The sequence below is a fragment of the Zootermopsis nevadensis genome, unplaced genomic scaffold (assembly GCF_977971745.1).
Source record: "Zootermopsis nevadensis isolate Lab colony 2312 unplaced genomic scaffold, Znev_1.0 Znev_ptg000021l, whole genome shotgun sequence".
Lineage (NCBI taxonomy): Eukaryota > Metazoa > Arthropoda > Insecta > Blattodea > Termopsidae > Zootermopsis > Zootermopsis nevadensis.
Window position 1 is genome coordinate 19,944,835 of NW_028259153.1, and position 27,232 is coordinate 19,972,066.

A 27,232-nucleotide genomic window follows, 5' to 3' on the forward strand; every position below is an offset into this window, starting at 1 on the left:
CTCACTTAAGTGATGCGATGACGGTCCATTAAAATTACTCTTAGAGTAAAATAGAGTGCTGGAAAATGGGGCTGAATTTATCTGGTTTCAGAATGAGCCGATCCGAGGACTCATGTGGACGCGACAGCGAAAACTCTGATGAAGTCAAAGGAAAAGGGAACTTCGAAACGTAGTTTCGTGGTGTCAGAATAATCCTCATTCGTTCTTGATGATAACGGAAGTCGGTATGACCGAACCTTCCGGCGTGGGCCTGACGGTGTTCATGCTGATCTGGCAGTCTCGGACGTGAGACCCCGTTGCAGGCCGATCACGCGACTTGGGTGAATTCGAAACCGCGCGAGATACGAGTTCAACTCCGAATTCTCCATCGTGCTGCATCAGCACAAGGAGGACGACGACATTATTCTGACGTATGGAGAGGGTTTTTTTCCTGCTTGTCAGTGTCTCGACTTGTGTTAACTCAAGAACCATTGGGCGGATTTTCATTTTATTCTGAATGGACGTCATGTCAACATATAAAATAAGCTTTCAAAGAAAACAGTTTACACTATATAGACCTGACCAAGCAGCACATTACCATGCCCTCGGTTGTTAATTTAATTTATTTTTTATTACGAATCGCCGAAGTTGTCTCAGCTGATGTAGTTAAACCAATACGAACCACCAAATTTCATCTAAATCCGTTCGATACTTTCGGATAAATAACGTGGATCGACTCAAGGACATAGTTGAGCCGACAGGACGTCAAGTTTGTGCGTTCACTTCTTGAATTTTGTGCAATTAATCTGTGAAATTCAGTGTTTCTTCCTCATATTCACGTGATGCTACGAACATCATTTCTCAATTTCTAAAGCACTGTGTGAAAGGATTACAAGCTTACGATGCATGATGCATTTTCCCACTAGTCCTTCATGTCAACGACAGTATCCTGAAGATACCCTCCCCTCGCAATGATCTTTGAAGTGGTTTTGCGTCGCTGAAATTGTTACACTTAAAATAATAAATAGTCCACATCGCCTTGCTTACAGCACAATTAACATTCCTTTCGTAAACCACACCAGTCTTCAAATTAGTTTTGATGTTTATCTCACAGAAGTTCTGCGATTAATGCTAAGTGAGTGAAAGATCCTGTAATGGTCTTCTGTGTCTCTAACATAAGCTGTATCGCTACTTGTTTCAGTGTTTTTCAACTTGTGTGCCGCGCGCCACACTGAATTTAAATGTGATTTTAACGTCTATCAGTAGTTCGCGGAGTGTGGTAATGACAGTGATACATTCCTGAGCCCTGATATGTCATCTCGTCGCCCGTTCGTTAAATTACCACTGTTTTATTTAAAGATGTTTTTATCCGATAACTCGTAAATGCTATTAATCCGCTATATTCACTCTGAACTCAAGTGCATATTAACCCTTAACAGCACAATGCCAACTATTTACCCAACCAGGTTGAGCATTTAACAACTCTTAATATAACTATTAATATTTGTTTAAATCTTGTCAGTCTAATCACAATAAAATTCCTATTAAATATTAAAATATTACCATAATTAACATTTAAATATTTAAAATATATATTAAATGATATTCTCTATCGAAATGTTCGATTTACATTAGAACATCACTTCAAGTAAATCGAACATTTCGATAGAGAATATCATTTAATATATATTTTAAATATTTAAATGTTAATTATAGTAATATTTTAATATTTAATAGGAATTTTATTGTGATTAGACTGACAAGATTTAAACAAATATATATATTTATCACAATATGGCGCAACTTTATCATCTCATAACTAGAAATTGGTAGAGAAATTGGTGGAGGGATTGATTTCATATTTAGAAACTCTTGTCTCGATGTCTCCTCAGCTGGAGTTTAATGTGTAACTCCTGTTTTTCGTAGATAAATATTGTTCAGTTTGGATGTCAATTGTAATGTTTGCCGAAACGTCGTAAACCTTGAACATTCTATGAGGCTGACCATCGAAAACCGAAGTTTTAGGCCTACGTTAATTTTTATTGTTTGCATGTTTGCGATGTAAGTAAAGAATGTGTGTAATTTGAACATCATATTCAGAATAACACATAAAGAGTGGATAAACAGAAGGAGGGTTGTCGGTTTATAGGTTATGTTAGGCAATATTTACTCTAACGTCAGTACAGAATGACGTGCTAGTGACGCCACAGTCTCGGCGCATAACAAATGTATCACAAGGAAAGGTGTAGTGAAAGTAGAAATAAACACGTCTGAAAAAAAAAACATTCTCCCAACTTCATTACCCTCAGTCTTGATTGACTCACGTTTGATTAATTGGCGTCGAATGATAGATGATCACGTGAATAATAAATTGGTAAGGATGTGGAAGGAAGCGTGTGTCTCAGAATCCGCCTGCAGGAACCAAAGAAGACATCAAACCCGGGAACTGGGAATGGGGAGAATATTTTGGTAGACAGTTTCTGCTGTGGATGTCTTGACAGACGTTTCGACGATGGCCACAAGTCGAGAGTGCGGATGAAGCGGGAAGTTGGAAGTTATCAGTAAGCGGTTACAAGAAAAGCTAGTGAGCAGGCGACCAGGCCACACGGCAACGACTTCACCGTCTCCCGCCAGACTCTCGCTTGGTCGCCCGCGCGTCAGACCCTCCTGGAAATACGTCACAGTGCCTCTGCAAGAGGTCACATGCCAGAGCGTAAACGTTCTCCTGCCGTATTTTTGAATATACATTTTCAGCGACAAATTGCTTGTATGTAAGGTAAAAACATATGAAGTTGCTTCTGTGCTTAAACATCACACAATAGAGACGTATATAGCCACGGTGGTATAGCGGTTAGAACGGCTGGCCTTGTAATCCTGGGGTCTCGGGTTAGATTCCCGGCGGTGCCCGAATTTATAACTTGTATTGGGCAAGGCCGTGGTCTAGGCAACACGGAGTTTTCCTCCGTGGCATCCCAACAATTACTCCATTCACACACTGAAGAAGGCAATGGCAAACCACTTCTGGATCATCTGCCAAGAACGTATATGAACAGGTCCCAGTCCGATAAAAGGATGGAAGGATCCTGTTCATATGGACCTGTCGTCAGACAGAACACTAAATAAATAAAAATAATAGTTTTATTTCCGATGAAATAGCTGTTAGTACCCGTCGGACAATTTACTGGGAGAGCCCCAGAGCCAGTATTCGAGCTAGGTGATGAAGCCAGTAGCAAGGACGGGCGTAGTAAATCCTGCGTCATATCGGAAATTTCTGACCGCCGGTCTGATGTTATCGACACTGTTACGTTGTTTGTGGGACAAAATAAGTAAACCGACCGTCATTCAGAAGAGATACGAAGCTAGACGATAAGCGACGGAAGTATTTAGTCTCAGTAAAACGTTTTGGAGGTCATCCCTGTGTCCATCATCATGGTAGGTGACCTGTCTGTCCTGATGATGATGGATACAGTGTCCTAGTTCGACTGTAATCCGACACGGCTGATAGCTTGGAAATAAAAATCCTCGTAGAAAGTCTTTGTTGGAGTAATAGACAGAAGTCCTATTTAAAATTCTGGATGTCGCCGATTCAGACCGCCTCCGGGAGGCTGACACGAGCTGTACCTGATCTTCCTCCGGCACGTAATTGTACAGTTCTCTGGCGGCATGTTTTAAATTGTGACTTCGTAAGTTATTATTATTGTTGTTATAATATTTAGTATGTCTAATGGATTTTGCGCCGTGTAGAAGTTACCAGACGTTTCGGAGATATATGGATATGATGGTGGCAGAAATCACCTCTGAAACGTCGCTGAACTTCTACCAGACTGCACGGCGAAATAAACCACAAGACAGTCAGCCTCAAACTCGTCGGACCGTGAGAACCTCAAATCTCACAAAGATAATATTCGCTCATTTAATCAATTCTGCGCCATTTATGGCAAACGAATGTTCATTACCGAATTCACAAGAGCCTTATCTTCGGCCAGATGGATTCTGTGTAACCCCTCCCACGTCGTGGCATCATTACTCTTTTTTTCTGATTGTGTTGTTTTTTGTGCTCGGCTGTAATTGGCCCTGTTTGGCTGCTGTCATGCACATGTGTAAGTGATATGAATTGAATTATTATGCTTTATATTATCATTAAATTACCACAGTTAAATTGACGGGAATGGACATTTTATATGTTTAACAACAACACAGTTTATTGCAAGATTATCTTTGAGATGGTAAAGTTGCGTCATATTGTGATATAATAAATATTATTTATTTAAATCTTGTCCGTCTAATCACAATAAATTCTTATTAAATATTAAAATATTACAATAATTAACATTTAAAATATTAAATGATGTTCTTTATCGAAATGATGTTCTAATGTAAATCGAATATTTCGATAAAGAACATCATTTAATATTTTAAATATTTTAAATGTTAATAATTGTAATATTTTAATATTTAATAAGAATTTATTGTGATTAGACGGACAAGATTTAAATAAATAAGATTATCTTTGCAAATCGCAATTATTGGTAGAAAATTTGTAAAGTTTCTTTGCGATCAGACTTTACGAAATTTCGCTGCGTTCCGTACGCTTAGGGACGCACAAATAATAGGCCACGGCTGTCTTCAGGGTTGTTGCGTCGTGTAGTAGAAACTGACCGACGTTTCGGAGGATCGCATTGTCGCAGAAGGCAAGAAGTTCATTTAATAACCGACTTTTACAGACGTACCTTTATCTGAAATATACCTAGGCCCTTCAGGCTAACGTTTTCAAAGTGGGCCTACTTAGATTAATAAGCCTGCTTAAAAATAATGTGAAGTCTGACGGCAATGCAAATCGTGTTCACTGAGTAGTTTGCTTACGAGAGGCAGTGTGAATGGTTCGGGAATTTGCTGTGATACGAATTGAAACTTCTGAGCTAAAACTTTAAATGACCCAAACAAGATTCAGTGCTCCTTAAGTTTTAAGTTCGACGCTTTAAATGCAAAGTTTGTCTAAATAATAACTAAATTAAAAGAGAAGTTATTACCCTAAAGAAAACATCTCCATTATGAAAATGCTGGTTAATGCTGTTTTAGAAAATAAACCCTGTTTATTCTGAGAATTAAATAAAATCATCATGCATCATACGGGCAGAATGCAAAGTTAATTACTCTTAAGCAGGCGGCACATATAATTACCACGCTGTTTAAATAATTAATGCCAACAACGATCTTTCATTGTTTATTTTGATAATGACTTCAAAATTTTCAAATATTTAGGTCCACATTTAAGGGCGGCCGACAATTATTTCTTTCAAATTATATTTTCTATTATAAGCAGAATTAACACTGATAGTTTAACACAACATACATGTCGCATTGTGGTAGAAACTTTAGTCAGCAAAGAAATGACACTCATTTAAGTTTCAGATATTCCTAGAATGAAATATTAAAAGTTTAGCGAGAAACTTGACAATGGGTTATCAGCGAGGTTATTATAAAGAACGCCGGTATGCAGGCGTACTGCCGCGGGACAACCACGATGGATTCGCCTTTTCTAAATTACGTCCAGTATGAGATTTATAAAAAGCAATGTCTTCGATAAGATCAAGAATATCTTAATTCTGTTGGGTTGCGGTCTTAAGATTAATGAACAGGCTGATTAATTGTAAACTACCGATTACTGTCTTAATTTATTACGGTAATCGATTAAGACAGATGACAAGAGAATTAAAAATCAAATTTTTAAAATTACATGCGTCTGATTGATACCGAATATTACAACGAGAAGTTGAGACAAAAACCTGATTATTTTATGGTTTAACTTGTATTAGGTTCAACAACTCTGACCGTAGGTCTATTGTGTGTTGGTAACGTTTCATATCATATAGGTACATAGGCCTAGTCGTCACGGTTGAGAGATAATAATCTTGTTTCTAATTGGCCGACTTCAGTTGCCGATCTTGAATTATAGGCCTGTTCGTGGTTGAAAATCTCGAGATTTTATGCAGTTTGTAACGTAACGCAGAATGACTTCGATTAAAGCACCGTTTATCTAAGTTAAATTACGTCTTTATTATATGAAATTTATACGCCTGACGTTTTGAGTTGCATATTTTTTTTACCTTAAACGCCTTTTGGAAATGGCCAACATTTTAGAGTACAGAATCTGTTCACCAGATCGACATAATGTATACATACACACACAAACCAGAATTAATGAGTGCACAGACCAAAGGGGCCCGATTATGAGCTTCGAAAAGACTATAAGAGGAAAATGAGTTCGGAACGTATTAAAAAATGTCACAGTTTCTCAAGAATAAAATGTCGATGGTGAAAAATGTTTCGATGAGGTGTGATCTCTTGTTCCAAACCCGCGTTTCCTTTCGAATTAATTTATATCTCACTGCAGTTGGATTTTAGAATGGGATAAATTAAACAGCCGAATATACACGGAAAGTGGAATTATGATGATGAAGTATGAAGGGGGAAAATCAGCTGATGATTGCAGTTTGTAAAGAGAATCATCGAACTCACCCGTCCTTTTGTTCCGCGGCCCTGTCTCGTTGTCGACGGTTCTTAAACCAGTTGGAGACTTGTGTCGTGGTGAGACCAGTAGCCTCTGCAAGCTCCCTCTTCTCTCTGGGGCTGGGATACGGGTTATGGGTGTACCAATCCCTCAGGACCGACCTGGACTTCTCTTTGAAGCAGTAGCTCGTCTCCTCTCCGTCCCAGATGGTTCTCGGTAGCGGGAACTTCCGTCGAACTCTGTACTTGCCCACGGCTCCCAGAGGCCTTCCTCTCAGCTTCTCTGCCTCGACGTAGTGCGCCTTGAGCCACAGCGCCTGCAACTTGGGGTGGTTGTGGGCGGAGAACTGGTTCGTTTCCAGAATACGGTACAGTTCCTTAAAATTTCCCCGGTGGAACGCGACAATTGCCTTGGCCTTTAGGACACTCTCATTCTTATGCAGTTTCTCACAGGCCGGAAGTGACCACAGGAATCGGCCTAGACGCTCGATGTTGCCCGATTGTTGGAGCACCTCGCACACGCACGCAACTTGTTCCTGAGTGAAACCGAAACTTGGTAATAACGGACTCATGCTGCCTCCGGGCGGCGGTGAGTGTTGTGGTACGGATTGTTGGAAGTGATGCATCGCGACGCTCGATGGCAACTCGGGAGTCATCTGTTGAAGCAGGCCACCGCTGCCTGCTGGAGGACCGGCCAACATGGAGGGACCGCGTGTGCTATTCTCGGAGGTAGCCGCGGGTCTCGGCCGACGGCGCTGGTCGACTTCACTTTCCCAAGGGTGCACGACCAACAGATTCTGCGTTCATTTCACGCTGACAGCCCCGACTGATTTATCTTCATTATAACTTGCTAGTTCTTGTGTGTCACCGAGGATATTGCTGTTTAATTTCAAACGAGAAGACGTTCAAACATTTCACTTACATCAGCTGACAGATGCTTCACTTTAATTAAACCAAGTCCCAGGTCTTCGCATGCTTACGTCTAGCACCGGGACTCGAATTAGATCCAACTGGCACTCGGGCGATGCACTGTAATATCATTCAAATGTTTGTAAACACCACATTGATAACTTGGGGGGGGGGGGGAGGGATTTGTAACGCAACAGTGACACAGACCCTTCCACACTCCGTGATGATCTCCTCGCATCTGACGGGGCTCTGTTATCCCTGGCGACGTATCTTCTGTACGACGTCGACGATGAACCTCATTGGTCCGCAAAGCTATGGCGACCAGTCAGTCGGAGACACCCGAGTCCAACTTGGGCGGAGCTTGTCGGAAGAGGGAGGTGCATCATAAAACCAGCTGAACCACGTGGGAAAAGTTTTCTCATTGGCTGGAACTATGTGATTCATTGTCAGGGACTCCTGGACAATCGGGATTATATCGTATTTATTTCTGTTTTGATTCATTTTGTTTCAAGATGGACGGGGCTTTGTAATGATGCTGTGTGCTAATGAATCAATCGATTTAATGGGATTCATCATTAGATGAGTGTAAAAATACATGAATAGTTTTCTGACCCCTCAAAGATGATTGTATTGATTACGCTACGATGAACACGCTCGTCCCAAATGATTTTTTTTGTAGACTGAAACTTAAAAGTGGTCCTCACTTTCGCGTGTTCCACTGAAGTGTGATGAAAATTAAACCCAGGTGGGAAAGGAAGTTAATTAATCATTAATTTAAAATCTTTATAAGGTAGTATATTTGCGTCATATTGTGAATTAGGTTAATATTTTAATATTTTCCGTCAAATCACAAATTTTAATAAGATAATAAAATATAAAATATTTAAAATATCATTTCACGTTCCGCATCGAACGTTCCAAATTTGTAAATCGATCATTCGATGCGGAACGTGAAATGATATTTTAAATATTTTATATTTTATTAAAATTGTGATTTGACGGAAAATATTAAAATATTAGATTTTAAAATCTTTGCAAGAAATTAATTTTTAATATGACCGCAGTATGTAACAACAAGAAAGGCAAGTGATTAAATTCACTTTTGTTTTTCGTGCGCTGAATGAAAAGCCAAATTTGTAGGTGCAACTCAAAACAACAGAACCAATTAATACAATCAGAACGACAATAAATAAATAATTATAATAATAATAATACTTTTTTTGGGGGGGGATTTTGTACCGTGTAGTCTCGTGGAAGTTGACTTAATGTAAGACGTGTTTACTGCTTCCATCTTCAGGGTATACTCGCCGCTTTGACAACCAGAAATCTCACAATAAAAATAAAATAAATAAATAAAATGTAATGAATAAATATATTGTAAATTTGACACACGGAATTAAATATGGAATATGTGAAGGCTGAAAGATGCGATAATTGAACCACGAATACGAATCCCAGATATCGTGCCCTGGGTACACCGCGGATAAAAAACTTTGCGCCATACAAAAATGTGTTCTGCTGAATTTATGGAGTGTTTATATTGTAAATAAAATATCAGGAGTAACGTACAGTCTCATGTTTTCTTCAAGAAGTTTTAAATACATTAAAATTAAGAGGGTGCAGGGAACAGAACAAAGCCGCTATTAATTCTGATCCGAATCGCTTAGTTCAGCTGCGGGCCTATAATTACAAGAGCTCCCTTCCCTTCCAGAATAAAATATTTCTTTAAACACCGCGAAAATTTTCGGATTGTACCGATGGTTTAGCTGAAGGAATGTCAGGATGAAGTTTATCTTTCAAAGTTCAGTGGTAATAATATTTACCACCCGTCTTTAATATTAAATCCCAACTGTGCGTTTTTTCCTCACAGATTACGCGCAGTTTTCGCATGTATTTTTATTGATTTCTTCAAAATAAACAGCGATTAACTTCCTTCAACAGTATTGACCTTTTGAACTTGTGTTTTCTTTGAGGCATTTTTAAATAATTTATTTAATTTAAATAATTTATTATTTAGACGAGTAACATACTTCAAAGGGCTCGCTTCATTGACACCAATGATAGTTAAATGCGTGGGAAAAATGTAATGATGGCGGTTATCGTATTTTGATTTAGAGGTGTAGGGGTGACGTGGAGTGACAGTTCGGGATTTGCTGCCATACGCATATGGTAACTCTTAAGGTAAATGTGGCGTCCTAGGTGCATCCGAGGCTCAGTTGTTTCCACGATCACAATAGGCTACGTTTTTACACAGATCAAGGGTCTGTTGTTTGTAAAAGTTACATTTTCAATCGCTGAACCGAAAAGTTGAAGTTGTAGACGTCTGTTTAATATATACAAAAGAAGACAGGAAAATTTAAAACACTTCGCAGTGCGTTGCGTGGAAATACTACAAAAAATACGGAGACTCCTTCGGAAATCGGAGGCACTCGACGGAAAGGTGACGGTGGCATTTGTTCTTCCAGTTTGCCGTCGGAGCTGTGACATGTCCTGTTGGCAAAATAATTGTATTTCTTTATGTTTAATGATTTGTTTTGAGACGGGCCGAGGAATAAATGCAAACCCTCGTATTTTGTAGTCTTCATATTGTGATCTACATAGCAGCTGCGGTCAGGAACAACAGACCCTGCTTCCCCCAATCGTCATAGTATTCAGTGTGTCGCAAGATTGTCCCTTCAGACAAGTTTCCAAAACCGAGCACAAAAAGTGACAGGTTGTTGGCTTGGGAAGGCGAGAGAATGCAAATAATTTTCATAAACTACCTGTAAGTCCAGGTTGGTAAATTGCAAGAAGAATAACTACGTCACTGCTGTTAGATCATCTCACGGCAGTGAAGGCTCAATAGTGGTCTTCTGGGTTATGACGGCGTTGAACTTGTAAATGGTTACCCCGGCAGACCACCATGGACGCTATTGCTACTCTGTAGGCTTCTGGGTTGTGATGCCGTGTGAACTTGTGGGTGGTTACCCCGGCAGACCACCATGGACGCTATTGCTACTCTGTAGGCTTCTGGGTTGTGACGGCGTTGAACTTGTAAATGGTTACCCCGGCAGACCACCATGGACGCTATTGCTACTCTGTAGGCTTCTGAGTTGTGATGCCGTGTGAACTTGTGGGTGGTTACCCCAGAAGACCACCATGGACCCTATTGCTACTCTGTGGGCTTCTGGGTTGTGATGTGTGAACTTGTGGGTGGTTACCCCAGAAGACCACCATGGATGCTATAGCTACACATAGTCTACAACCTGCAGTACTCCCACAGACAGCCTTTCGTGAGAAGTTACACTTCCTTCGCTAGTCAAGAAATCTCTCGTCTTTACGGTGTCCAAAGATTCATTACCGTCCGCTTTGTGCAGGTGACGTAATCATCCCGGGGCAGTGTTGCGTTACATAAGGCAACTGGACTGGAATCGTATTTTTTTCTTGGCAGTTAACAAACTGGGCGTTGTGGGACCTCCAACTGCACTCGCTTCGGAAGCGTTAAAAGAAACTTAGCAGCGGCCATATTGTCCGGCATGGGCACTCGCGCGGGTTACATACATCACTGAAGACGGAGCAGGAAAAATGGATGGGCAAGAATAAGAGGAGGATAAGAGATGAAAAGCGAAGAGAAGGAGAGTAGAATTTCCTGAATATGACACGCGTATGAAAGAGTTGAAACAAAATGCGTAATTTTTAAAGGTTATCGGGATTAATTGATTCATCTGGCCGTTTAAACAATTATATCTCATCTTTTTCTTAAGCAACTGGTATTTTATTGTTTGTAATAATCAGCCAAGAAACGGGATTTTATGGATTTCAACTTCGTAAAACGAATTAAGTGTCAACTTGAAATATTTTATAGACTCAAGTCTTTCTGTTGTCAGTTCTTGGTTCATCCCTTGATGAGCTCCTCTGAAACGTCGGTCAGTATCTACCAGAGAGACACGGTGTAGCATCCCAGAAGACAGATATTTTTAGGAGCTTATCCTGTCACTAAATCAGAGAGTGTGGTCGACGTTCTCTCGGGATCCTGGCACGCGAATAAGGATTTCGATCTTGGGAGTTGTGGTTCTCCTAATGTGTCATAGTGTAGGCTCACCTGTCCCTGTTTGAACCGCTCCCTGGCTTCTCCACCCAAATCCGCCTGCCCCCCCCCCCCATTAATGTATGAAAATGCAGGGGGTGGGAGACATAACAAAGGATCGACTTACATGACACGCGGATGTAGACCAAAAGTGCAATTCAAACCAATGCATCATTTGAAGATGGCTGTCTTCTGGGTTAAAGCACCCTGTTGTCGGCTAGATCCGTCCGACGTTGAAGAGGACCATTCTGAATCCCTGATGATGGACGCAGGAAGCTACTCTGAAACATCGGTCAATATCTGTCAGACTGAACTGTTCTGTATCCCAGAAGACAACCGTCTTTATACTCGTCGATATGAAAACGTCAAAAATATCTTAATTTTGACATTTGGAACATCTGAGAAAAATCACAGAGATGTCGTTACGGACATTAAAAGAGAACGAAATCTATAAATGTGTGATGAGAGCTCCGAAAATGGTATCTTTTTATTTAAAACAAACGACGTCACAAAGCTAGATATTTTTGTAAGTGGAACTGTGGAAGGAAATAGAAACTTTTTGTCTCCATCCTCTTACAAAAGTGCATACAGTCATTTATTCTACCCCGTATTGAAATTAATACGAAAGCTGTGAGCAGAGTCTGCGCTTAGGCCTAGAAGTAAAGTGAATATCATGGCCTGCATTATTCTGACGAGTGGAGTCCCAACCGCCCATAAACAATGATGGAGCGAAAATGCGTAAAACAAAAGAAAACGAGATTACGAAGCAAAACGTTTGTAATTCATGCGAATGGACTGCAGGAGGCGTTAGTGTCGTTGTGAAAACATCAGCTGTCACATCATCATCATCATCGCATTTGCTGATTCGTCTAGAACAGTGGTATTCAACCTGGGGTACGAGTACCCCCGGGGGTACGTGAAATTTAAAAAAAATATATTATTTTATGATAAACACTGAATAATCAGTAATGTAATTTATTTAATTTATTTTAGATGTAGATTATATACTAAGTATAACACGAATTATACACCAACAACTTTGGGGGTACGAAGTTGAAGAGAAATTATATCTGGGGGTACGCGAACAGAAAAGGTTGAATACTACTGCTCTAGATATTTAATGACGCTTGTAAAAATTAAATAATTGATAAATTCTTCGGTTATTTAACGACGATTATCAACTGCATTGGTTGAATCGCTTCTGTAAGTCTGCTGTTATTCAAGAATTTCCCTGGAGATTAACCAGGCTAAAGGTACAAAAACAAAGCAGGAGTTTTGACCATGGCAAGTTCTGTAGAAACGAAAATAAAGAAAATACATTTTTAAATATAATTTAGATAAACTGCTCATGAATCGTATGGTGACAGGTTTTGTCACACAGAAAGGAAAGTCGTGCGATGTCTTTGAGACTGACAGTACAGTCGTCTCTCTAGGCGTTCCCACTTGGGTTTTCTGGAAACACCCTTGAGACACGTGATATGAAAGGTCCCTAGACAGATCAAGCACTTTCAGCTAATGTGATGACATGGACCAATCATTGGATAGCTACTTAGCCCCATTGTTGCTTATCACGATCTCCTACGCCTCTCCCCCACCCACCTTGTTATAGGTAGGGCCTCATTTCCGCCTACGGCGCGCTCAGTCGCTTCCTCCGGTCGTTTTATCTCTTATCAATTGTAAATATGCAGCCCCGTCTCTATACCACCTGCGTAAGTTTATCGATAGCGGGATATTTATAATTCGATATAGTATCGATTAACCCTGTCGATACTACAAACGAGATATGTCACCTCACAGCATCCTCCTTGGATTGACACTTGCTTAAGAGTCAAAATGAACTTTAAAGGAAATCTTTTGGGTCTGAGTAATACCACGTAACCTGTAAAATTATTTTTCATTTTCAGGGTTTTATTGCAGGTTTAAATGCGTCGTCATAGTTCGAAGGTTTTTGATGACCGTACGTTATGACGTGTCGAATTGTTTTTTAGACTCTGTCCATAGTCTAAATCAGTGGTATTCAACCTGGGGTACGTGAAGAAATCTTAGGGGGTACGTGAAATTTAAAAAAATATATTATTTTATGATAAACACTGAATAATCAGTAATGTAATTTATTTAATTTATTTTAGATGTGGATTATATACTATGTATAACTTGAATTATACACCAACAACTTTGGGGGTACGAAGTTGAAGAGAAATTATATCTGTGGGTACGCGAACAGAAAAGGTTGGATACCAATGGTCTAAATTATAAAATTACGACTTTTCGAAAGGTGAATTCAACTCAAAAGTGGAGGATAAAGGTAGTAAATCTATCAGGCCAGTGTTTACGCTAGAATAGGTTAAAATATTTTCTATCGATCATTTCAGAAAGGAGAAGCTATTCTGAACAATCCTTTATTGAATTTAATCTGTTCCTAATTTACTGATAAATTCCTCCAAAACCCCTCCCACTTCTGACAGCCACATTAACACAAGGGCTGTGTAACACACACCTCGGAACACGTGTTAGCAGTAAGATTTCACAGAAATTAGCGAAGAACACAGGACGCCAATCATTTGCTTTGTAGAGGCGGCGATCCAGTGGCTGCTGCATCTCGCATTACGCCTCTCGCTTGTTTTACACAGGATATTCCATTTAACGGTTTCAATTATATGACTCGTTACTGTGCATCGGAACTACGCAAATTAACATATCTCGATTCCGGGGCCACAGAAGCAGGGTCATATGGCTCGCATGAAGTGTTTCATCAATACAGATTGTATAATTCCTCGTTAAAGATTCACACGTCGGAGTACCTCGACCGACAACTTGCACCAAGTATGAATAATCAACACAAATATTTGCATGTCCTGACCAACGAACTCCATAGTCGAAATTATCGAAAAATTGATAACTGAGATGATTAATACAGGGTTCATAAAAGCAGTTGTCCTTGAGAGAAGAATTTTGGATAGTTCATAACAGTGATATTTCTAATTTTTATTAGTTTATCCTTTTTATAATTCGGTACAATAATAGATCCGTTCCGTGGCCTGGTAATTATTCCTTATTCCACATAGAATTAACAAATTTGTGTATCTCAGAATATCGTGATTTGCCTGCTATTTAGTTCAGTTCTGTTAGAAATTGACCGATATCAAGAGATTTATACCTTTTTTTTCTTCAGATTTTCAGTGGCATTTTGAACTTTCTAAGAATTAAACTCGTGACTGAGCTGTCTTCCAGTCTTCGTAACATCCTTAACCCCATGGAATTTACATTTAGGCCTAATTCCTGGGAAAAAAAAAAGCTCTGTAATTAATTCGGAGTATCATGAACATGAATTTATGATTTTTGAACACTAGTCACACAGAGACCCCTTGGGGGTTGGCGCCCCCCCAGCTCAGAGGTCGCGCCCTCAGTGGGATGGTGGGGCGAAATGACTGATGAGCGGAATCCCATAGCTTCCATCCCTCGCATACAAATCGCTGTGTTCCGCAGGGGCTGTCAGTCCGTCCCGCTATACGTGCTGGGTTTACTGCTACGCTATTAACACGATCTGTGTTCCTGATACCGAGTGAAATTACTGTAGACACCCCACCTCCTCCTAGAAAATAGATAAAACCTTGCTGATATGAGAGAAGGGTTGCGATATTTCGTAAGCACAGAAGAGAAACGAACAGAGAAAGGGAATTTTAATGCACACAATTAGTGATGGAAGAGTGAGCAGTGGACTGCATTGATAGCCGAAATTTTGGACTACTTTCAAAACCAAGTGCCGTTATTTCGTGACTAACAAAACGTCGCGTTAGCGAGTTACTAAGAACCAATCGAGTTTGTACGTTCTGCGGGTCAAATGCGTAGTGCCTTGGCTTTTGTTCTTAGAAAGAATTCCTCTCGTCATTCGGGTATTGTGAAGCAAATCTGACGTGTCAAAAATCCTTGTAGACAAAAATTAAACTCAACTTTAGAAACGTTGTCTGACTTATGAAAAATACAGGTAGGCCTTACTCAAGGTCGCGTTTGGGTTCAGGCAGCCTATAAATAGGCAAGGTCTGTTTTGTGGTATCAGACTTGAGATTTTGACGGTGATGAAAACATGGATCGACGTCTTCTGGGTTGTGACGAACTGTAGCCTGATCTCATAGCTCGTAGAAACCTCGTGAAAAGTGCAGAAATGCGTACCCTGAAGATGGTAGCATAACCCAGACACTTACGATGCAAAATTTACTCCGTATTTCGATGGTGACGTGTGGTTTCTTTAGTCGAAAAGACAACTGTTGGAGTATTTAATTAATCTGTCTTCTGAAAACGCGAAATATTTCGTGAAGAAAGACCTGTTTCTGATCCAGTTATTTCATACCACACAAACGTGGAAAGGGTTTACAAAGTGTCGGGTGGACTGTACACCAAGGGAAGGGTGGAGGTTACAGGGAGGGAGGGAGGAAACGCATGTAATCGATCCATAACAAAAATATCGCTGTCTCATCAAGCCGCAATTTCGGGCCAAAACACCGCCCCTACCCACAAACATTTGTCATCAAGAAATCAATTATTCATGATCCTTCTTAAAAGTGGTAATTTTTCGTTGCAGGAGTCGGGGATCGGGTATCGAAATGAAGTCAAAAGTAACCATGCAACAATAATGTCAGGGGGACTCGCTTCGAGTTTAAGTAAAAACACGTGGGTCGGTGGGGGGGGAAAACCTAGTAAATATTTTCGTCGTCTGACGTCGATTTCCGAACGGTGTCTTGTCCAGTCGGTATATTATTTGTGAAATAAAGAGTTTGTTTTATGTTGTAGCAGCGACTGAATCAACACTGTTTCATGGAAATGTGTCAAATACTGTCAATTGGAAGTGAAATTACCTGCGAACGTTCCTACAATGCGAGTTCCGAGCCATCTTCACTCGCCTGAGCTCCGGTACACTATTTTGTTGTGACCTTGAAGTATGCTAATTTTGGTGAATGATTCTTTTGTCAGTGCTGTGAGCTCGCGAATATCGCAGGTTCTTAATGAAATTCCTACTTTGCAAATGCCACGGTGGTCTAGCGGTTAGAACGCTGGCCTTCTAATCCTGGGGTTTCAGGTTCGATTCCCGGCGGTGCCCGAATTTATAACTTGTGTTGGGCAAGGCCGTGGTCTAGTCAACACGGAGTTTTCCTCCGGGGACTTCCCCGGTTTCTCCGTGGCATCCCAACAATTACTCCATTCACACACAGAAGAAGGCAATGGCAAACCACTTCTGGATCATCTGCCAAGAACGTATATGAACAGGTCCCAGTCCGAGAAAAGGATGGAAGGATCCTGTTCATATGGACCTGTCGTCAGACAGAACACTAAATAAATAATAAACACCTTCTGACTCCTGACAATGTAATAGTAATCGAATTTTCTTTTAATTCATTGTCAGACTCAAAGTACTATTTATATAGGGGAAATGAAGTTGATTTAAATTATTCGTTTGATGTTTTGAAGTTCTGATGCTTTAGGTCTCTTACCTTAGAAGCTATTTTATAATGCCAAGGCAAAGAAAATTGCCACTAAAACGCCGAACTAAATTACAACCTTCTGACTGTGTTGGTTCTGTGGTGTGCCACGCAGAAACTGACTCGAAGCAGCGAGCGATTACCGGCCGATTAGTGATTGCAGTTTTTATGTCCATAGGATATAACATTTTATAGCAGGGGTGTCTAAAAGTAGAGGAACATGAAACAACATAAACTGTGGAGTTCCTCTGCAGTTTCAGACGTTTTTAATGCGAGGCCAAGGATTTGTGGGCGCTGGGTCCTTCTTCCTTTGTGTGTCTCAGTTGGTGCTGCGTCTTCCGAAGTCGGAAAGTTTTCGTTCTTAGGCGCGTTCAAATATTAAAGCTGCAAAAATACTCTTGTTAGTTTTAAATTTAATACTTGTTTGTCCTTACGCATTTAACAAACGGAGAACAGCAGGACGGATGTTGACAAATTTTGGTTCTGATGACTTTTGCTACAGTTTGTCGTCACAACCAAATTTTGGCTGAGATGGGCCAAAAATGACGCCCACTTTACGTGAAGACGCACGGAAGGGACTGGGTGGAGAATGCTTGTCGTTCACAAAGGTCGAAGGTAAAGTTTCTGGGCAGCTCGCCACTCCTGTTAACAGTTCCATTTAGAAGCTGATTACAAATCACATCACAAATTTTACTGAAGACAAAGACCGCAATTTGAGTTTAAAACATCGTAACAACGGCTCGTAATTACAGAATCTTCCTGCATGTCAAAGGTTATTTATCGCACAAACTGTTCTTCAACTATAAGTAATGGAATAAATTTCAAAAGTTAAGGGAATTACATCAGTAATGTCTTTGGCAGTGCAGCCAATCTAAATAATATCCCACCATTAACTTAAAATTGATGTGTCTAGTTGCAGAGAAATTACGTTAACCGGATTTCATTGATCGCAAATCTTATCAGCTAATGTCACCTGTCAGCAAATCAGAATTTCACGAAGCCTCCACATGCGTTTGTTCGACAGACAAGTTATGATAGTAGAAGTGAATTGGGGAAAGGGAATTGGACGGGAAAGAGCGACTCGTAGCCCACAAAACCACGAAGAAGGGACCGGGTGCATTCAGAACACCGCTACCTGGTTTCGGTTGTTCCGAGTTGCGGTTGTTAATTAATTTCTGTATGAATCCGTATAAGATATGATGGCAGAGGACTGACGTGCTGACTAGCGAGCGAAACAAAGTTTGTTCACAGCCCCTTCTCTGGTTTTGTGTGTGTATTCAGGTGTGTGTATGCTAAAGTCTGACGTTGCGGATACACGAGGCTTTGCTACACAGATCTCAATTTAAGGGCCCATAATATGTATGAAGTTTTCTCTTGAATGTTTGATATGAAAAACATGGCGACAGTTCAGAACTTCGTTAATGAAATTAATAAATCAAAGAACAAAAAGTGCATTTGTCTGATATTCTGTGTTACGTGTAATGAGTTTGAAATCTTAACAAGGGGGGGGGTTCAAAAAAAAATGGGGAGGCCCTGATTCAGGTCGTCAGTCAGAAGTCAAACACTTCCTTCGTAGCGACGTAAGCCGAGTGACTGTGATCTTCTGGAATGTCTTGATCTTGTAAGTGACTTGAACCCTGAAGATGGAGGAAATACGTTCCTCCGAAATGTAAAGAACCACACCGCATCACAATCCAGAAGACCCAAAGTTGACATTTCCACCGAAAGGAAAGGTTTGGGTATGTTGTGCAGTCGATGTGATCGTCACACATTTCATCTGGCACGCCTGCAAATCGTCATTTGTTTTCGAAACCCGTTAATGCGAAGTCAGCAGTGACCTGGTAATTTTCGCGTGTTGCTTTCGTATGTTACATTTTATCCTGTTGGCGTCATCGAACAGAATTCTCGGAAGTGTGTACCAGTAAACAGTGTTTTAAAAACAAAGGCGTGTTTATTTTTGGTAGCTCGCATGACAAAATGCAATCGTGAATGAACTATGTAGGATTACTACAGTACTTGTATCTGAACACTGTATGAGGAAAATTTGCTGTGATGATTAATAAATAAGGAATTGGAAACAAACGTCCGTGGCCTTGGTACTATCTCGGTCTGGGTTTGAAGGAAACTTTGTCAGGTTGAGACGAACACGGCTGTGTGTTAACAAATTGGTGATTTGTTGTGTTGCAGGTTATGTACCCTCACGCTGTCACGACCTGTGGTTCTCAGGACCCTCGTATACAACAAAACACAGAGAAATTCAGACTCCATTCTTCGAGTGGGATTTGAACCTACGATCCGGCCAAAAACCAACGCCTTCGCCTACGCAGCTAAGGTGAGTAAGGCTTATATAAATAATGGTTAGAAAACAAGATGCAACGCGTATTTTGACGGAGGCCGTTCATAAATTGGACCAAAGAAGATGAAGTGAGATGAGGCTAGAGAAAATTGCTTAATAATTTACAAACTTTACGAGATATTTCTTGCGATGATCAAATCATGGAGTATGAAGTCGGGGCATGTTGCATGCTTTTGTAAGATGGCGAATATGCACATTTTGTTTGGAAACCCTGAAGGGAAGAGGATAATCGGAAGACATTGGCGTGCGCAGGATAACATTATAAAGGATATATATTATTTAAATATTGTCCGTCTAATCACAATAAATTTTTATTAAATATTAAAATATTACATTAATTAAGATTTAAAATATTAAATGATGTTCTTTATCGAAATATTCGATTTACATTAGACCATCATTTTTCACGACATGTTTCAGTTCCTAAAATAACTATCTTCAGAGTTCAAACACGGCAATACTTCCAGACAGATGTAACTCCTCTACAACTTTCATTTCTGGCTGATACAAAAACAACAAAAAAAACGTTCACCCACACTAAAGTCATATTGAGCATGATGTACATATACAGAACAACATCGAATATGTTATTAAAATGGAATAGAATCTGGAAAAGAACATCGTTTGATATCTGATAAACATCTGATAAAAATGTACGTTAAAATAATATATAGAAATTGTATTTAAGAAATTGTATTTAAGTTATTATTGATTTGAATCTTTATTTACGGACAAGATTTAAATAATATATATTTATTATATCACAATATGACGCAACTTTACCATCTCATTATAAAGGATCTTACGGTAATCGGTGGACTGGATTCATCTGGCTTAGGATGGGGACCGGTGTCGGGCTGTTGTGAACCTTCGGGTTCTGTGAAACGCGGGGAATTTCTGACCCGAGCTTTGTGACGATGTCTGTTGTTCGTGAGATACCAGCAGTTAGCCACATACTTAATTAATTACACGGTTATTTCGGTAATTAATTGCTTTGCAAACACGAGATGTGTACTTGGATGCTATTTACAATTTGATCTCGTAAAATAAATTTCACTGGCATGGAAGTCCACGTTCCTTGCAATGATGCTAACCAAAATTGAGAGGTGGTTCATCATCACGTGCATGCTGGCTGTAGTGGGCGGCTGGCTGGGATGAGGATCTGGTGTTGGGTTACATTCCACTAACAGCCTCCCCTGCTCCACATCGGCCCCTGGTAACTCGAGATCCTGCATGGGGTATGCACACATAGCTGCGTTGCCATATATCCACCGTCTGAACGGGAGACGCGCATAGCAAAACACGTAATTGTGTTACAAACGCACGCAAAAAGCATACAGGTTGTGTTAGGCAGAATGTAGGGCATGGCACTTGGAAGATTCGGCCAGAATGACGGAAAGAATAATTGGATCTAGAGAAATTAGTCGCTGGAAGGACGCAAACGTGGGAAACTGATTAAGGAAAATAAGAAATTTCCCTGTTGAATGTTTACTGGATAGACAAAACTGATGCTTTGCCTTTACGCAATACCAAGAAACCCATGTCGGCATGGAGGAAACTCTCCACTCATTCTAGATGGACGAGTGATATGCCACGTGCTCCGACCGCCTTTCGACGTCGAAACTTGTGATTGCATGGGAGGGCCCTGGAACCAGTCTTGGAATGGTATCGGATGAAGAAATCCATGGCACTCCCGGAAATGGAGTCCTAACCTTCCAGCCCGTAGTCAGTTACTGAAACTTTTTTTTTTCCAGCTTATTGCTGGAATCTTGCGTGCTGTAATAACGTAAAACCTGGCCAGTGCTTCAGAGGTGTTTACAGCTTTCATCATCAGGTCGATGAGTCCTGTGAAGGCAGGAAGTAATTTCTACGAGCAGGCAAATGCAGGGATAAACTTCAGTTAGGCCACGACCGCTTCCTTTTAAACCTTTCCCAATTCATTATCTGCTATGACCCTCCCACTCGACCCTCTGTAGTCTGGGCAACGAGAAAGACTTCTTCAGTACATAAAGAACAAATAAATAAATTACGTCTTGAGTGACTGAGTAAAAGTGCGGGAAGACCCAATAACGATAGCTGGTCTCAAGACTGTATAATCAAAAATGGGACTTCCCGAATACTAACAATTACCGTCGAATGGATCACAAGTTTTAGTGACCGTTTCTCAGTAGTTCTGTACAGTCCCAGATTCTGCGACACAAATATTTGTCAAAATGAAAAACCAGGGGGAGGGGAAGAACATTTATTTATCAAAGAAATTTCGGTGCATGTGAAATGCCAGGCCCCAAAACCCTTTCTACAGACACAAAGGGGAGTGAACCAGTATTACTCATGAACACGGTAAACGGGGTTGTCGAGGTACCTTCTCCCCCGTCCACATGGCCGGCTGTTTTCTGCCCGGCTACCTAACCTAGCACACAGATCAGAGACAAACGAACCTAATCATATCGGAACTGATTCAGCCTGTCACTACGCTCCCTGGATGATGGTCTTTGTTGCGTGACTGCTGGGGATGGTTAGCGTTTTTACCTCACCACTAAATCCCAGGTAAGCTGGCGAGGTCTGTTGTTTGGCTGACGCGTGGTGTAATCAGGAAACAAACTACACACCACAAATAATCTGTGGGGATCTGCCCCCCTCTTAATCGACATCCACCTCTGGTCACGAGGTGACGAGGACGGACGTATGACGTCACAAATCATAAATTACCTTAGCTGTGTCATCTGCAGAGATTATTTACCGCCGAATGATAAGAGAGGATGACACGTGGTGGAAGAATGTCTGGAGGGACTGGGGAAAATAAAGGAAAACCTAGTTGGGTGTAGTCGGTGGTGTTGGGGCCAGGATTCGAATCGGGAATCTGGCCAAGGAGTTCTCGGGGTTTGCAAAGCCCGGTTTTATCGCGGTGTCCGCTCACTTCCAGACCGCACCTTCACGACCTGTTCCTGCGATACGTATTTTAATATTATCCTCCCACCCATCCTGAGTAATAAATAGGCTACGTTCTCGTTAGGTATTCGGGCGAAAACTTTGTATGAACACTTAATTTATCTTAAGTGTGTTACAATCTCATCCGTCTTGTCTCGCGGTGTATTGGGGGACGTTGGGAAATGTATGCATGGCGTAATAATTGTGGTACATTCTCTAAGACTTGTCTCTTGACGTGGGTGAATGTTTCTAGCGACTTCTGATTTATGAGCGGTGTACCTGGCGACTGTTTCGTCACGCGGTTGCGCGGCTGGCTAGTCGTTCCCTGGGTGTCCGTGAAAACCAAGGTAGCTTGGTTGAGCGCTCAGGAAGACGTTTAGGTTCGTCACTTAGCGCTTGTGTTATCGGTGTCTGATTTTAGCAAACATATGGACGGGTAAGATGGACAGACGTGGACAGGCTAACAGTTTTGCAATTTCTAGTTGTGATCGTGGCTATAAAACTCGAGACTGCATTCGAATTCAACATTTTTCTAAGCGCCAGTCACAGTCCCTTCGCCAATGCCGAACTTCTACCTTAATTTTTTTTTAAAACTAATTTTACACATTGAAATTGAAAGCTCTATTCTAAAGGGAAACAATTTGTTAACAACGCAGTTTCTCGGTGGCGAGAATGTTACATTCCCAGGGGAGCCATAATCAGAACATATTTATATTATAAGGTCTTGAATTAAATTCTTGAGTCGACCTCGGAGTTATAAAGCAAATATCGAGGGGAATAATAAAATAACGGGATGTGTCTGATTCGCCGTGTCATTGGCGTTTCTCAGCGTGATACTCGCTTCAGGGGTCGAAGAATAGGGTTGATTGGGGTGTTGATTGTTGGGGGCAAAGTAGTGATGAATGTCCGACAGTAGATGGTTCTGGAAATAGCGAACAGATGGCAGCAGGTGTTGTTGGCTTCCAAATCTTGGAAGGCACACGACCGACAGCTTTTTGTCCCTCGCGGTTGAAGTGAAGAATTTCGGTTTACAAGTTCATCGTATTTCAACTGTATTCCTTTACAAAAGAATTAGAAAAGTCGACCAGGAAATTCTTTCAACCTCTTCTCATTCACACCAGAAAGAGATCAGTCAATTATTTGGTATTTGTTATTTTGTTTGGAAGGGGAGGAACGATGGTAGCTGACGTCACGCCTTTGTGGAAAGGGTCACCCTACTTCAGGGTCTGCCAAAATAACCTCCCTTCGTTTCTGGAACTGCCTGATTTTCGTTGTCTCTGCGGATTTAACAAAAGGTACCCCCAGAAATCCGGCGTCTGTCCCCCCCCCCCCCCCCCCCCCGTCTACAACTGTTGAACCTTTCGGTTGTCACATCAACGTAGTCTAAAAATGCCACGTAATTTTTATTTATTTTACATTTATATTTTACTTTATGGATGTATTCTGGGTTGTTGCGCCGTGTAGTCTGGTAGATGTCCACCAACGTTTCGGAGGTCCTTGTTGCCTCCGTCATCAGGGCGATTTTCTCTATTCAGCCACTGAAAAGGATGGTCGGTTAATCCCACTGTAATTTATATGTTGTCTTCTCCTCCGTGTAAAATTAAAAACAAATGAATTTTAACTTTTAGACGGCATATTGGCGTTGCCGCAATGTTTCTGAGGTTCTTCGTGGTTTTATCCAGCCACCCATGAGGTCGGTTCTCTGTTTGTGCGTCTTCAGTCGCCGTGAATAATTTTTCTCATTTGATTTACTTAAAAATAAATGTTATAAATCTTGTACTTTGAATGCGAATTGCAAAGATACTGTTGTAATAAGTTGTACTACTGTCCAGCTCAAAATTATCCATTCCCGTCAATTTTTGACGGGGTCACGCTACCCTATTTACGTACGTTTGAGTGAAAATTCAGAACAGAAGACCACAGTTGTTAGAAGCCGTCTTTTCAACCCCTGTCCTCGTTAGCTTGGTTTAAGAAGGGTAGGTTTTTAACACTGTATGCGCCCTCCTCTTCTCGACAGTTGAATGCTTTAGACGCTGATGTTTCACATTTCTGTAGTGAGGTTGAAATTCGTGTGAAATTTCGTCATTTAAACCAATCGTAAATACAAAGTAGGCTTATATACACATTCGAGGTAAGTGAACTGCCGTTAGGACGTCACTGGACGAGACAGCATGAGTCCTGAGTTTTCTTCTAATTTATAAAACACTTGAGTTAATGAGGCCACGTGATACTTCACCACGAGCCCACCCCCTCCCACCCCACTCTGTGGGGGTGAGAGGGGTTGGTTTTTGCTGGTGATTTCTTTCTAGTGTCGGCCGAGTTCCTTCAACCATTGCGTGAAATTGTAAACTTTTTGAGGTCGAGTTTGTTTACTTTAAATTTCAAAACTGGCATTCGTGCTGAAATTCCAATAATTCCACATTCGGCCGGACAGAAGACTCCCTGAAAATGAACTGCTTCCAGAGAGGCTTGACGTATTGGAGTCAGGTGCAGCGCTACTTGAAGGCGGGTTCCACCGCGCGATCCTTAACTGTCGGTTTCACTTTTAGACACTTCCTTGTAGTCTTGGGAAGAATTCCACACTTGACTATATTTAAGTTTTTAAAACCACGGGCACGGATAATGACACCAATTCTTTGAAGCCGAAGCTTGTGGAAATAAGTTAAGAATTTAGTCCGTACCGCAAAGGAAACACAACAGTTCGCCACCCTGACTCATCTTTCGAAATTGTAATCTGTGCGACTGCTAATAAGCCACAAATAATTTCAGTCTAGCGATTATTTATTATTTAGTGTTCTGTCTGACGACAGGTCCATATGAACAGGATCCTTCCATCCGTTTCTCGGACTGGGACCTGTTCATATACGTTCTTGGCAGATGATCCAGAAGTGGTTTGCCATTGCCTTCTTCTGTGTGTGAATGGAGTAATTGTTGGGATGCCACGGAGAAACCGGGGAAGCCCCCGGAGGAAAACTCCGTGTTGCCTAGACCACGGCCTTGCCCAACACAAGTTATAAATTCGGGCACCGCCGGGAATCGAACCCGAGACCCTCCAGTATTACAAGGCCAGCGTTCTAACCGCTAGACCACCTCATCTTATTATTATTTAGTGTTCTGTCTGAGGACAGGTCCATATGAACAGGATCCTTCCATCCTTTTCTCGGACTGGGACCTGTTCATATACGTTCTTGGCAGATGATCCAGAAGTGGTTTGCCATTGCCTTCTTCTGTTTGTGAATGGAGTAATTGTTGGGATGCCACGGAGAAACCGGGGAAGCCCTCGGAGGAAAACTCCGTGTTGCCTAGACCACGGCCTTGCCCTACACAAGTTATAAATTCGGGCACCGCCGGGAATCGAACCCGAGACCCTCCAGTATTACAAGGCCAGCGTTCTAATCGCTAGACCACCGTGGCTTCTAAACTGAGAATACTTCTAGTTAATTGCGAAAACGAACACACGTAGCAAAGTTTGTTATGTTATGCACGGCGTGTTTGTTTCAACACGCACTGGAATTAACTGTACTGAAATTTTTATTATTTCCCTGTTGATCAGAGACAGCTGTTGTACTGTTGTTTATGTGACGGAATCCTCTTTGAATGTTACGACTGGTATTACTTGCAGAGCATCAAAACAGTTTACTCTCCCGGACACCAGAGAGCAGAGAGAGACAGGACAAAAAAAAAAGAATGTCGAAAGAAACATCTCTTTTTTATTTTATTTTCCTTCTCTTGACTGCCTCAGAAGTCAACAACGGAGGAAGACCTACGCCAGGGCAAAGAAAAAGGGAGAAAAATGTACGGTGATGTCACAGGGCGACAAGAATGACACCTCCAACAGCGGTGAATAAGGTAAACAAGAGCCTAACAGCAATTTACAGGAGTAATAGCACACAGGTGCAGAGAAATTTCTGCTCTGGGGGAGGACTGGTCACATCCTGACCAGCTGCATCGCTCCCAGGAGTTGTTAGATGGTTAAAGAAATGTGCGGTGGTCGTCTCCGAGCCCTGCTTTGCATCTGTCTCTCAGAATATTTTCCACAATGGACTTTTTATACCGAAACTAACGAAGTAACTCGGCAGTTGTTAGTTTGACCAACTCACCGGCTACTTTGCTACAAAGCCACTCGTCACAGACGAATCCATTTCACGGCTTTAACATGCGATTTCTTTAAGAACCGTCTAACGTTGTCCTTCCATCCACAACTACGTCTTCCAAGAGGCCCGTTCCCTTCAGCTTTTCCAGCCAAAACGCTGTTTAGTTCTCGTATATTTCACAAAGATCAGTTTTAATATTATCTTCCCCTGCATTGTCTTATAATTGAACGGTATTCGAAACGATCCTCACCAGATCTCTGTATAATTTCTTCTAAATGTGTTAGATTGCATTGTCCTGTATTTTATTTATTTAGTGTTCTGTCTGACGACAGGTCCATATGAACAGGATCCTTCCATCCTTTTCTCGGACTGGGACCTGTTCATATACGTTCTTGGCAGATGATCCAGAAGTGGTTTGCCATTGCCTTCTTCTGTGTGTGAATGGAGTAATTGTTGGGATGCCACGGAGGAAAACTCCGTGTTGCCTAGACTACGGCCTTGCCCAACACAAGTTATAAATTCGGGCACCGCCGGGAATCGAACCCGAGGCCCCAGGATTACAAGGCCAGCGTGGCTATCATCTCCTGTATATATAAAGGAATTTTTCCATACAATTTTACGTGAAATTATCAGCTCACCATTCATAACCACCCTTCCTCTTAATCCGACGCTGTGTAAACTCTGCAGTTTAAAAAACGTTAGTCATTTCAGATAGTGGTAATTATATATACCACCTGCTTTAACAGCCCTGAGTCTCTGTGTTTTAGTCATATTTATGGGTTTTTGTGTGATTCTTTCGATAAAAATCGATTCTTTCCTAAAACGGCAGAAACCATTCGATCTTTCCAACGGTGAAGTGTTGTGTTTTCTTTGCGGTACGAACTGACTCTTTAAATATTATTTACGTGCGCTTCGG

The 27,232-nt window shown here is 41.2% G+C and overlaps 2 protein-coding genes across 3 annotated transcripts in view; one reads left to right on the forward strand and one right to left on the reverse strand.

Moving 5' to 3' along the window:
- The window catches only part of LOC110828576 (homeobox protein six1), a 42,276-nt gene extending 34,641 nt beyond the window's left edge, over nucleotides 1–7,635 (reverse strand). The window contains exon 1 of the mRNA XM_022061397.2: nucleotides 6,499–7,635. Within this exon, the coding sequence (XP_021917089.1) occupies nucleotides 6,499–7,190 (692 nt within the window). The 5' untranslated portion in view covers nucleotides 7,191–7,635. The remainder of the gene's footprint in view (nucleotides 1–6,498) is intronic.
- Nucleotides 1–27,232, forward strand: part of LOC110828577 (uncharacterized) — a 202,228-nt gene that overhangs the window by 82,399 nt on the left and 92,597 nt on the right. For both annotated transcript variants that reach the window (XR_015536133.1, XR_015536132.1), the window contains exon 2: nucleotides 19,126–19,270. The gene's annotated coding sequence lies outside the window, so the exon portion shown is untranslated. The remainder of the gene's footprint in view (nucleotides 1–19,125; nucleotides 19,271–27,232) is intronic.